The sequence below is a fragment of the Thermobia domestica genome, chromosome 13, assembly GCF_964235325.1.
Source record: "Thermobia domestica chromosome 13, izTheDome1.hap1.1, whole genome shotgun sequence".
Classification (NCBI taxonomy): domain Eukaryota; kingdom Metazoa; phylum Arthropoda; class Insecta; order Zygentoma; family Lepismatidae; genus Thermobia; species Thermobia domestica.
In genome coordinates this window covers 74660083-74672628 of record NC_137466.1, presented here as the reverse complement: position 1 = coordinate 74672628, position 12546 = coordinate 74660083, and the positions used below count along the sequence as shown (strand labels likewise).

At 35.5% G+C, this 12546-nt stretch overlaps 1 protein-coding gene across 1 annotated transcript in view; it reads left to right on the top strand.

Moving 5' to 3' along the window:
* The window catches only part of exex (motor neuron and pancreas homeobox extra-extra), a 159526-nt gene extending 147204 nt beyond the window's left edge, over positions 1-12322 (top strand). The window contains exon 3 of the mRNA XM_081735928.1: positions 10828-12322. Coding sequence (XP_081592054.1) covers positions 10828-11235 — 408 coding nt within the window. The 3' untranslated portion in view covers positions 11236-12322. The remainder of the gene's footprint in view (positions 1-10827) is intronic.
* Positions 12323-12546: the final 224 nt, after the last annotated feature.

Below are 12546 nucleotides of genomic sequence, written 5' to 3'. Positions count from 1 at the left end.
TCTGGATCCGAAAACCCGGTTCCAGAACTGGATCTTGGGAACCGGCTCCAGAACTGGATCCGAAGAACCGGTTCCATACCTGGATCCGAAGAACCGGTTCCAGACGTGGATCCGAAAAAACGGTTCCAGACCTGGGTCCGAAAAACCCGTTTTGGAACCGGATCTGTTCAGACCCGAAAACCGGTTCCACCAGGAACCGGTTCTGGCCATCCCTAATTTGTAGGTGTTACAAAGTTAAAAACTGTCAGTTCAGTATCATACAGCAAGAAAATTTCGAAACAATGAGAATAAATTGATCTAACTGAAACATAATTCAAGTACCTATTCTTAGCAAACTAAAAAAAAAAAATCGCTAACATCCTTTCTTAACCCTACAAGAACACATTGGGACCCCGACTACTTTTTAAGAAGATTGGCTTACCAGAATGTCCTTTAAATTTACTCTACGTGTCCATGTGTCCGGGAGACACAAAATCTCCAGAGCAACTCATGGACCACCATCAATTTTTGGTCAAAATATAGAAGGTCATAAAGTCGAGAACCGAGCTCGTTGATGGACGTAACCCATCCAGTTGATCCCACGATATGGACAATCAAATATTGGTTTCCCATGTATTCTTATAGGAGTAATTATGAGTATCATCTTTACTTAATAGACTGCTGGTAGTGCGGTTAAGATTAACAGGTTAGTATAATTTTTAGAATGCAAAATACTAATCTGTCTGTGGAATACAACTTTAAAATTAAATTAAATGACTATTTGCAGTACAAATCTGAAGAATTAAATATCATATTTTCAACTTTCAAACAAAATGCATTCGTCTAAAAATACACGTCATTTGAGATAAAATGCTATATTTAAACCTAGACTTGGTAAAATTTAGCTTTTAAGGAGTTTACCAAAAAGTAAACCAAATTTCTTCATTGTGATACCGCTACTTGTTAAATGTATAATATGAATTAATTTTACCCGACTGATGGGCGAGAGTTAATGTAAATTCAGTTCCCACTCTCACCGTTCGAAAATATTATTCATAATTTCTGTATGTAATAGATCTTTTTCAAATCTATGCTTATAATATTGCTAGCATTGTGTCTGCTTACATGTCTTTTACAGTACAGTTAGCTTCATTCGTAGCTGAATACCAATGATTCGTCTAATTTGCAATTGCCTATACTAGAAACTCACATGTCTATTCTAGAAAAACTGCCAATTATTTCCTAGTCTACATTAAAACATATTCCACTCATGCGGTTTTATTAACTCCTTTAAAATCTTATGTAAAACCATCCAAGTACTCTGGGATCTACTTACTTATTATCTTCCTACATTAAAACATATTCAATTCACACAGTTTTATTAATTACTTTAAAACAAACTCACGCAAAGCCACCCAAGTACTCTGGGAGCTACTTATTTATTATCTTTCTATGTTAAAACATATTCCAGTCACACAATTTTATTAATTACTTTCTCAATCTTATGTAAAACCAATCAAGTACTCTGGGATCTGTGTACTTACTATCTTCCTACATTAAAATATATTCCAACCACACCGTTTTATTAAATGTTTTCAAAATCTTGTGTAAAATTACCCAAGTACTGTGGGATCTACTTATTATCTTCTTACAAAGACATATTCAATCACAAAGTTTTATTAATTACTTTTAAAACCTTATGTAAAACCACCCAAGTACCCTGGGATTTAATTACTTATTATCTTCCTATATTATGACGTATTCCAGTCACTTATTTTTATTGATTGTCTTGAAACTCTGATGTAAAGCCAGTCAAGTACTGTGGGATCTACTTACTAATAATCTACTACATTAAAACATATTTCAATGACACTCTTTTGTTAATTACTTTCAAAATCTTTCAAGTACTATGTACTTTGGATACCAAAAGATATGACTGTATTTGTAGAGTTAACAGTGATTTCCTAATTCTTTGCAATGCTTGCATATGCATTGCCTACATCAGCTAACAAGCTCGTTGTATTATATTTTTATACGGTTCTAACTTTATGTACTACATATATCACCGTCTTTTATACGATATACCTATATAGTACACGTTTTCACAGAGCATTACACAGACACCGAAAACATTATACATGTTTCCATTTAGTATGGGTCCTTGGAAACTATTTTTCCACTTCAACCACACAGCTGTGTTTTATGTCGTTGAAACCGTGTAAAGTATAATGGTTCAGTAATTAATTAAGCCGCAAGAAAACACGGAAACTAACAAAATATCACGTAAATCTAACACAAGACTAGATAACAAACAAACAAACAGCAACAAAGAAAGCAAGCTAAGTCATTGCGGATTGTGTTGCTTGAATATCTGAGGTACAAAACAAGTAAACAGACAGTTTGCAGTTATAACACGCGGCATAAAACATATTACCTAACAATTATTTGAGCGGTTAAATTGTCAAATAGTGCTTGTAATGCATATTATTTGGTCAGCACTAGAGTCATCCGAGAAGATGAAAAAAATTAAAACAAACAATTCCACAAAGATGGAAATGTGTAAGTCGTAGTAATCTTCGGGAATTGATATTGCATTTCTGGCTATCTGACTTCCACCAAAGTCCTTAGGCTTCAAGGTTTTGTCCTCAAAGTAAGGATCTGCTTCTGGTCCTTCTGTAAGATACGAATGAGACGCCAGCACTAACTCTACCCCAATGTATAATAATTGATCTCGTTATCCTTAATTTTTAAATGTCGGACTTTTATTTTTTAATTTTTATATATTTTTAAATTTTAATTTTCGTTAATTTTTATATTTTTTTTTTATATGTCTAAATGCTTCGTAGACATGGTCTGCTATTAGATTCTTCCTGGTTCCTGATTATAACTGTTAATGTCAGTTACTGAGGTAACAGAAGATTGGGTCGACAGAAAAGTTGTTGTTTAGGAAAAGCTAACAAAACGGCAGTAGAAGAACAGGGAAATGTTCCTACCGTTTATTGCAGTCTGTTTGTACACAAGAAATACCTGAATTTATGTCTTCCAGCGATAGTCCGATATCCATAAACAGACGGTTACTGTCATCAACTGGTCTTCCGGGTGTAATGTAGGCCCGCGTTGACGATGTCTGAAGATCGAATCAGGGCATGTCCTAAAGTTAACTTATAAAACGGAAACATGAGATAGTATCCAGCTCAAAAGAAAAGAACGAAGTACGGCCAGAACCTCACGGACCAAAACCTCGCCGCCCAAAACCTCTCGGGCCAAAATCTCGCCGGGCCAAAACCTCGCCGCCCAAAACCTCGCGGGCCAAAATCTCACCGGGCCAAAACCTCGCAAGCCAAAATCTCGCCGGGGCAAAACCCCGCCTGTCCAAAACCATGCGGACCAAAATCTCGCCGGGTCAAAACCTCGCCTAGCCAAAACCTCGCATCCCAAAATCTTGTCATACCCAAAATCTCGCCTGGCCAAAACCTCGCGGTCATGATCTCGGGACACAGAATCTCGCCTGGTCTAAACTACACGGGACGTAATCTCTGCCTGGGAAGAAATGTCATCAGTATAAAACGTCGTCACGATTTCCTCGATGTAGAATGCTCTATATATTGCTATATGTATATATTTTGTAATAACATATAATTGCATTAAAATAATGAGAAGGAAAATTCTAACGCTTGCTTTGAAAATCTATCCTATATAAAAATGAACATGACTATGTTTGTGACATCATACCTCTTGAGCCACCCGACCGATCTCGATCAAATTTTCAACATAGATGAGGTTCGGGCCTGGGATGTATTTTATAATTTCATTTTGACGGCACACAGAAGGGGAAAGAGAGATGTTTAAAAATAAATAAAACTTAATAACTCTTGAACCCGGGGGCCCATCTCGATCTAATTTGTACACAGATCAGGTTAGAGCCTGGGGTGGTTTTTATCATTTCAATTTGACGGGAAGGAGGAGGGAAAGGGAGAGACATATAGAAATACATAAAAATGAAAGTGGCTGCGTTTGTGACTTAATAACTCTTGAACCGCTCGACTGGTCTTGATCAAAGTTTCAACATATATGGGGTTTGAGCATGGGTTGGTTTTTATTCACTTTGAAGGTGACCTTAGGAAATCCTAACAAAATCTAATAATATTTATGAAAGTATGAAATAATATCTGAGTTTTTACGTCCCTTGATATGTCTTGAAGGTTAAAGGAGATGTAGATGATCAGAATGAAGGAAATGATGGAATGAAGAAAGTGGTAGGAAACGGGAATACCCCGAGGAAGCTCACAATCACGATATTTTGTATATTCTTCTTCTTCTTCTTTTTGTCATTATTATTATTATTATTATTATTATTATTATTATTATTATTATTATTATTATTATTATTATTATTCATATAGAACTGAATATTAAGAAACTCATTGGGTAAATTTTAAGGAAAGGTTTCATTCCGTAAAGTTTTGGCCAAGTGAGATTTTGGTTCAAGAGGGTTTTACGCAGGCGACATTTTGGCCTACGAGGTTTTGGGCTGCGAGGTTTTGGTCACGCGATGTTTTGGCCCGGGCCCGGCCCATTGTATTATATTTTTATACGGTTCTAACTTTATGTACTACATATATCACCGTCTTTTATACGATATACCTATATAGTACACGTTTTCACAGAGCATTACACAGACACCGAAAACATTATACATGTTTCCATTTAGTATGGGTCCTTGGAAACTATTTTTCCACTTCAACCACACAGCTGTGTTTTATGTCGTTGAAACCGTGTAAAGTATAATGGTTCAGTAATTAATTAAGCCGCAAGAAAACACGGAAACTAACAAAATATCACGTAAATCTAACACAAGACTAGATAACAAACAAACAAACAGCAACAAAGAAAGCAAGCTAAGTCATTGCGGATTGTGTTGCTTGAATATCTGAGGTACAAAACAAGTAAACAGACAGTTTGCAGTTATAACACGCGGCATAAAACATATTACCTAACAATTATTTGAGCGGTTAAATTGTCAAATAGTGCTTGTAATGCATATTATTTGGTCAGCACTAGAGTCATCCGAGAAGATGAAAAAAATTAAAACAAACAATTCTTGTCAACAGTGGGCAAAGGCTGCCGCGACCTCGAGCTTTGTAGATAATCCTTTAATGAGCTGTTTTCTGCGAAAAGAAGGATGAAGAGTTAAGTGGACGGACGCATGAGAAGCAAGCAAAAATGCTGTTTACATGGACAACGAGAAACTAAATACCAGTTCAGGAGACGAGACGACATGGCTTCTCTGTACACAAGAGCTCCCGGGGCTTGTAAGATGCTACAAGAGAAGAGTTGGCATTAATGACTATACTGAGAGCAGAGAGCATGAGCGGGAGAAACCTAGAAAGTTATTCTTCTTCTCTCCATTTATTTCCATTTCCCACTCATTCATACTAACTCCATACCATGTAATTACTATCTAATATATCTTCTAGAAAATTTCATTGATTGTGTTTTCTGAATACATTAGTTGATGTAATATCATGAATACGACCTTTCTAATGCTCAAGATAATGTCGCGCATAAGACAGAATTTTCGTATCGAGATACTAGTAAAGGCAGAACGTTGTTGTTGTTGTTGATTTGAAGTTTAACGTCACTTTCAGCAGCGAGGCTATATGAGACGGGACCTACTGATTAACATGGGATCCGAACCACATGAACTCCTGCCAGGAATCGAACCCAGGTCTCCCACGCTAAAGGCGCGTACTCTAATCGCTTAGCCACGAAGTAGCTCTAGGCAGAACTCTTGTAACAGAAACTGATATACAGATACTGTTCGAGACGAAAATGAAAATGAAATGAAACCTTTACGTTTTACGTCCCACGATTATGCCGGCTAGGCTAAAGGAGACGGTGATGATGAAAACTGAATGAAATGGTGGAATGAAGAAAGTGAGAGGAAACGGGAGAACCCTGAGACGCACGCGGATTTTCGAGACGAGACAACACTTTCATGGCACCGTTTCGAGATTAAATGTCTACAAATTTCATCTCATGGAGAATATTACTCAAGACTTTAAACCCTTCACGAAATATCAGGGACAAGTAATTGCTCATGGCTAGACTAGATAGGTTACGACCACGAATTCCAGCCTTGCATTTGATGTATGAAACACATTAGTAGATATACCTATAAATATATTTTCCCTTTATATACAGGGTGAATCAAATTGAGCAATACAAACCAATTTCCCGTCAAATTTTTATCGTGGGAGCAAAGTGATAATGGTCAAAAAATGAAGAGCACAAAAGAGACCGATAGAAGTCTGTGAAAAGCAAGTGCTTCCAGGGTTCCCAACAAAGTACCTCTGGGGCCAACTTGAAATTTTTAAATGGCAACATGGGTCGAGTGATACCTTTCCAAATGAAACAACTTTGGTAGAACAATCGGTTCGGTTCGGTTCGGTTAAACAATCGTAATTTAAATTTGTAATTTTAAAATACCAATAAGTAGGGAACAACAAAATGTCGCAAAACGAGATTCCAAATTTTACTGCAAAATACATAAATATTGTTTATAGTAGCCTGAAAATAGAAATTGTCATAGATTTTAGTAAATTGTCAAGTAATATGGGATAGGCACAAACACAAACGGGGAAGGGGGTTTAGTAAATTCGGTTTCCTACTAAACTTGCGAAATTATATGCATATTTTGGAGTTTCCTCATGGGTATGTGATCTTCACCATAGGATACCAGCGTTTGATTGGCGATAGGAGTGCGTATGATTCAGATTCAAATAGTAGAATCGATCGAAATCGAATGCATACTTGAATTTCAATGTAAATAAATATTATAATACAGTGAAACCTCTGAATACCGGACACCAATGGGACATTAATTTTTGTCCGTTATTGAAAGGTGTCCGTTACAGACAGGTTACAGAAATTTAATTTCTCACAATGGTAATTGTATGCAGTCTTAAAATTCAATATGAAAATACTCTATCTAGTACGTATTGAATTACTGGGAGGGATGAAGGAGAAATTCATTTCTGTTAAATAATATTATTGCTGTAGGATGTGTTAATATATTCGCAAAAGATGGTGCGTGAGAAACTGAAAAAGAAGCCGGGGAAACTCCAATCCAAACTTGTTCCAGTATCATAAGTAAAAAAAAAAAAAAAGTAAGAGAGGAAACATTGCTCGTTGAAAATGTTAGTGTAAAGCAAACAAACAAACAATTTGTTTTGTTATCTATGAAATTGTCGGGAAAGATGCAAGGCCTAGAGGAAAAGTACTAAATTTTTTTACGGAATGGAAGTTCTCTCGCATAGAATTCTTGGACATACCACTGATCCTGCATGAATGTTATTGCTTATTGAAGGTTCTCTAGAATTTCCACCAGAAAGCAGTTTATTGCGGGCAAAAAAAAAGAACTTCAAGTTCAGCTTGAAGCTGTTCTGTTTGATGGTTCACCAGGTCTAAGCTCATGATAGATTCACTTGTGGGGAAAAGAATTTTCTGTCTACTGTAATATATCGCAGAACCGAGAATAATACCTGTCCGTTATGAAGAGGTTATTGAAACATTTGGGGGAAAAAGAACTGTCCGCGTCCGTATCTAAGAGTGTCCGTATAAGGGAGGGTTTTGTTCCACAAGAGAACATATATTTTTGCCAGGCCAAAAAAATCTGCCCGTATTATAGAAGTGTCCGTTATTGAGAGGTGTTTTTTAAAAGAGGTTTCACTGTATACGAAAAAGGGAGCTACTTAACTTTTAATCATCATGTAAATTTTTGTATCTTTTTTATCTTATTTAAGAAGTATGTATATTTGTATGTAAGACAATGATTTTTACAGAATCGATTGACAAATTGAAATTGAAGAAATTGGATCAACAATATTGACAATCAATTGTTTTTCACTAAATCTGGAATCTTTACTTCTTAAATAGTTTGAATTCTTTGTGCGGAGTCAAGGATTTAAAATCAAAACCAGTAATTGTGTATGTATTATGTATGATTATCGAATGACAAATTCATGGTAATTTTTCTTAAATATTCGTGACACACACCAACATTTTAGGAATGCCTTTTTAGGAATGTATCTGGCCACAAACGGGAGGATCCAAATGAAAACACGTGAATAATAGAAATCGGTGGGCATAGAAACATTGGTGTTAGTCATTTTCATACACAACGCTGCATTTGGTGACATGCGATATCCTTCTAAACGGACATTGAGAATAGCAGAGGTACCGAGATAAGAACTCGTGATATTAAGAACTAAAATATACAAGCAACCTCGAGGCGATGGTGATACAGGTAAAGTGATACAATACGGAAGAACTTGAAAATATAACATTAGGTTTTCTACACTTATCTGAGAGTATGCAAAAACCAGCTAATCCTTAAAAAGGAGTGTGGAATGTCAACGGAGTGGTCAATGAAAGTGTACAGTATTCATATTTGACAATCGCTACGGACTTACAGCCAGCATCACCTTTACATGATAACAGTTCTATGTCAAATGCTACACTAATAACATCATCAAATGACGATAAGACTGAACCGATGTTGTAACTGACCTTTTGCCATGCATACTGCAACAAAGGCTTGTAAGTCGGTGCTGAAAGTTGAATGTAGATCCCAGAGTACATCTTTGTTCAGGAAACACTCTTGCAACAAGGAACGATCTTTATGTCCGATCCAGGAATCACATAACAACAAGTGTTTGTCATCACCGAAACTAGGACACCAAGGACAACCGTTAGAAAACTTTTCATATATACTTTCGTCATTTTGTCCCTTTTACTTGCGTCCATTTAAGTGTTACAAATAAACCTTTCTTCAAGTTTCTTGGTAGTCTATGGAACGAATCTTCCGTCTCTTGAAAATATATGTATAGCTTTTCGGTTAACGTGCTACCCATTAAGATAGCATCAATTGTATAACTGTGGATGGAACTATTCACAGACTGCAACACGCCAAATGTGTCCTTTTTTCCCTCTGTGAGATAGCGTGGACGATGATGATACCTCATAATAAAACTGATTTTGACCACTGTTCCATACATTATCTTGCAACAAAATCTCCTGTATATTAATTTACAAATAGTCTAATCATCTGCTATATCCATATGTGTGACGAACATGGTAATGTGTCAGGTAGTGATGTCATATTTAGCCTTAAATTTGTTAATGAACGAATGGATATTTTAAACTTGTCTGATACTAATTTCAACGAATGAATATTTCAAGGCTTTTTGAGCACATATTTGTATCTGCTAATATTAGACGGATAAACCATATCCCCTTGCCCTTTCGAACTGTGACATTAAGTATTGTTTTATACTTCATATTTGTGACTGTCTATTGCTCTGGAAGAACATATCTTGTCGCTTTTTACTTATGTAATTCGAAGCTACTTTGCAGTTGGATTTGCTTTTGATTCCCTTATATCGTCTTGTCAGTTTACCATATTATCTGAAATCATGATTATAGCAGTCATCATTAATCTTGTGCAGTTTGCGTCAGGAATAGATTCTATAACACTAGGACTACATTTTTCGATGGCGATTATTTATATTTACTTTCCACAGCGACGTCCTGTTTCTTTTGTGAGGGCACATATCCTGTATTCGTCGATAGGCGAATGTCGCACTCGTATACGAACTGTTCCTGTTCTTTACAATCCATCCATCTCTTCACGTATTTTTGTACCCTCACCATTGTATTTCTGTATTATATGTCATACAACACATTTGCAAACTGTATGTCCTCCACTCCGGGGACATTCCCGTATTTCGACAAGTCCAAACTTTGACTATTATTTTAACGACATTCATGGGATTAAAGCGCCCCATCATGCCACTTTACACTATTATCACAATTACATACAACCAAACTCTTCACAGGATGGAACCTTCTTCTAGTACCTTATTATATTATTTAATAAAAATTTATTAAATTTATTTAAATATAATTAAATTACAATATAGAAAGCTATCCTTTTATTTTATAAGAGACGAAACATGGCTTCCTTTAGGCAAAGACAATCGTAAAAATAACATTATCATCTTAACATATTCCTAGTTAAGCCCACGCCAATACTCTTAGCAGGTCCAAAGCAAACATTTCAACTCAAGCATTTAAGGTTAACAATTTTATTTATAAAAAGTAGCCTCTAGTTAAAAATTCTTACTATTGTTTCCGTTATAACCCGCATACTTTGTTTCAACCATACACATTGTGTTTCTTGTGGTCTTTAACCTATTTCCAACTACCAACCCCATCAAATGATGCCTATCACCAGAAGCAGCGTTTTGCATAGAAATTATAATTATTCATCTGTACCCGCTGATTTCTACTATCCACATATTTTTATTTTCCCATCCCGATCGATCCTCCCGTTCGAGTCCAGATACATATCTTGTAAGTGAAAGTCCAAACACTGGCGATTTTGTGGCTTCGAAAACCAGTTTCGCTGTCATTGCCGATAAGATTTCCCTCTTGTAAAACTCTGGACCACCACTGGTCGCACATATCTTTCTCTTCTCGTCCTGTCTCATCTATATTAAATACGTTCAAATGTATGAGACGTATGTACAAAAGCTCGAGAAAAAAAAACTTCAAAGAGTTTGAGATCATGCAAGTGGTATATCCTATCTAGCAAAAGTTATCGCAAACCATAAATTTGTTTTAGCGTGAATATTGAACAAATATAACAGTAGACTCCTTTTGCTCTCCTTGTAGGGTATATGTTAAATGAATGCTTATATCCATATTCTTCTTTTATATATGAATGCTTTAAAATTGAATTTCCAATTACATTACATCTAATATTGTTTCTATTTATCGTTTCAGGTCAAGATCTGGTTTCAAAACAGGCGAATGAAGTGGAAGAGAAGCAAAAAAGCTCAACAGGAAGCCCGGCCGAAAGACGACGGGGATAAGAGAACAAAACCGGAAAAGGAAAAGGAAGTGATGGAGGGAAAATCGGAATCGGCGGGAACAGACTTATCCTCAACCGTGGTACCGGGAACAGCCGCTCGATCAAGTGGCGCAAGTGACGCGAGTGTAGACAGTATCCAAGATGGAAATGACGTAAACGAGTCTCGAGTTGGAGGAAGCAAATTTTTAACAGCAATAAGAAACTCCTGTCCTAAACTTGACTCTGCAGTTAGCTTCTTAAACGATGAAATGAACAGGCACAGAGGGCAGACAAAATTAACATTAGACAACGAAGCTTTGTATAGGCCGTATGTAGTGTGACGTTTTCCTTAATTAATTATGGACAAGACGTTTGGAAAGACAATCAACAATACATCTGTGAATCTGTGTGACTGATAAGCAGTGCTCTCTATATTTTAAACTTTATTAATAAATAAATAAATAAATGTAGTTTCTCTTCGCTTCATTCTTAAGATTTTATGAACAAGAGGAAAATAATATTACTGTATATGGTGCTTTGAAAGACTTGAAAATGTACAAACAGAGAGATGTGTGTGTGTGAGTGTAAAAGTATTATTATATGTACAGGAATGATCGACAAAAATTTGGCAACCATGTTTCCTTTAGAAGTCCTCTGGTAGGTTTTTTATATTTAACATGTGATTAAAATCAGTGTGGTACTCTGACAAAATTAATTATCAAAAAAGAACTATGTAATGAGGTTTCAATAAGGACGCCACGTCCTCTTTGTGACAATCAATCAGTTTGGATTTCCTTCTTTCGAATGTGCGAAGTCAAAATGTGGCAGTTTGCAAAACCGAAACTACATTATTTAAATTTGGTTTAATTAAGACAGGATTGTTAGCAACGCTGCTCCTATCACCACCTCTGTGACCAATATTTGCCAAAATCATATGTGTTATTTTAATCATAATGTAAACTTGCTTTAAACTTCTTAAGAAGGATTGGGATTCAGATATAAAGTATTTCCAAAGGAAATTGGGTTGCCAAGTTTATTTTTGGTCAACATAAGTGTACATAACTATTTATTTCTAAAGAAAAGTGAACCTTTTTATTTACCATTTAGACTAAAAGAATGATAGATATTATACTAGTGTGAAACAGTTATATGCAGACTACCAAATTAAAGCACAGAATATAAAAGTAAAAGTTGCGGTGTTTATCTACATGCATACAATATTGTTAAATTTTGATGAAGATTTTAAAAGACAGTATTATATGTTACAAAAACATATTTAGAAAGAAAAAAATATGTGTACATTTGTCAGAAATGTTATTCCTAGGAGCAAATGTGCTTGTAAAATGAGAAATATGGTACAGACAGAGAAAAGGAGTCATTTGAATAACAAGAGACAAAATTAAATTTTTCAATATCACATTTAAAAAATCATTATAAGAATTCTCTCAATTTACTTTTAACCTGTAACTGTAGAGTAATAAAATTGAAACTATAGTCTGCTTTTAAATATGGTTTCATTTTTTATTATTTCTTTCATCCGTTAGGAATACTTTTAAGTATGACTGGACGTAGCCGTTTATAACTCTACGGATAATGCTTATTATAAAACTAATTTAAAAAATGCATATACACAACAAAGTAAGAAAAGAATT